Source organism: Diaphorina citri, unplaced genomic scaffold, assembly GCF_000475195.1.
Source record: "Diaphorina citri unplaced genomic scaffold, Diaci psyllid genome assembly version 1.1 scaffold11979, whole genome shotgun sequence".
NCBI classification, from domain to species: Eukaryota; Metazoa; Arthropoda; class Insecta; order Hemiptera; family Psyllidae; genus Diaphorina; species Diaphorina citri.
Genome location: NW_007389350.1, coordinates 1 through 1,556, shown reverse-complemented (window position 1 = coordinate 1,556; position 1,556 = coordinate 1). Strand labels below are relative to the sequence as shown.

General features: G+C 35.5%; 1 protein-coding gene across 1 annotated transcript; it reads right to left on the bottom strand.

Moving 5' to 3' along the window:
• Positions 1-6: 6 nt before the first annotated feature.
• LOC103522849 (glycerol kinase 3-like) lies at positions 7-1,309 on the bottom strand (the record flags this gene model as incomplete). Its single annotated transcript, XM_008487937.2, has 3 exons — positions 7-198; positions 691-902; positions 1,039-1,309. Coding segments are annotated over 3 exons (675 nt in total), but the record flags the coding sequence as incomplete, so codon positions are not given.
• Between the last annotated feature and the right edge of the window lie 247 nt (positions 1,310-1,556).

Below are 1,556 nucleotides of genomic sequence, written 5' to 3'. Positions count from 1 at the left end.
ACCCTGCAATGGACCATCTTTCAGACAACCATAGATTTCTGATGAGCTTCGAATCTGAGGCAGGATTTGGCTAGGTATATTGAAGAATTTGAGCAGCTGGGGCTCCCACTCTAGGGTTCGCAGGTTCATGAGAAGTGTGCGAGAAGCGTTGGTCACATCAGTAATGTGGAGACCTCCATCAACACCCCCGGTGAGGTTCTGAAATAGAACATAAACATGGGTTATATTATATATGAACTGTTGAAATAGGACTCAAAAAGTTATAAATAATAATATACATATAGGTACCTAGTTTATAAGACCTAGGTAGGTAACTATGTTTTCTTCATTTCCTCCATTGCTATGCTTTTTATTTTATTCACTGCATCCACCAAAAATGATGAGTAGGTACCTATTTTAAGAGAAAAAAAAACATGAACCAAAGATTTATTAGTTTAATGTTTAATCTATTATTTTCAATAAAATTTATGATTGTGCTGACCTAACACAGAACTGAAGATCTGGAGATTGCATGTATGTTTCAACCTAGTCCACAGTCAAACCCTCTTGCATACTTGGTCAGTATGTGATACATATCATGTAGGTTGTTAGGTACAGGTAGGTATGTAGTTTTACAATTTCTAATAAAACCCTTACCCAAATTAGCCAGAGGTATATAGTTTCACCATTTTGTATTAATAAAACCCTTACCCAAATTAGCCAAGAATCAACTGTTCCAAACAGACACTTGTTATCTTTAATTGCATTTTTCACTTCATCAACATTATCCATTAACCAATTGAGTTTAACTGCACTGAAATATGTGCTAATTGGCAGTCCACATATTGTTGTTAAGAAAGTTGTGTTTTTTATCTTGGAAGCATATGTATCAACAATAGATTTTGTTCTCACATCAGACCAAACTGGAAAAAAAGGAAGGGAATTAGAAGTTAGGTACATTATTTATTTATTCAATGGGGGGAATATCTGTGGTAGGAAAATGTAAATAATTTGATCAAGTTTGTAATGAAAATAATAATATATTTATGATTTGATTACCTATGGCATTGTACAAAGGTTTGCCAGTAGTTGAGTCCCAAACTATTGTAGTTTCTCTCTGGTTGGTTATTCCAATAGCAACTATATCATTGGGGTTAATGTCCAAGTCTACTAAATAGCCCACACATTTCTCTATACATTCCTCAACAAGATGAAGAATCACCATTGGATCTTGCTCTACCCATCCTTCTTTTGGAGTTAAGGTCTCTAATTCTACTTTGTGGTAGGTCAACAGCTCTGATGTTGATGCTGCAAACACCTGAAACACATGGATAAAAGTTGTAGATTTAATTAATTTTTACCCCAACGGATATCCCAAATGAAATTGGGATGGTTAATTTGGAGATAAAATTAGAAGGAGATCGATATTGAACCCCAATATCCTCACTATGGTACTCTCTTTGACATCTTGGCAGTCTGCTGATGAGCAGGGAGGAGGCTTGTATAACACCATCCTTTTCAGGAATAAAAGGGATAGTGCCAAACTTGGGCTGCACTTTATTTGGTATGACATATGA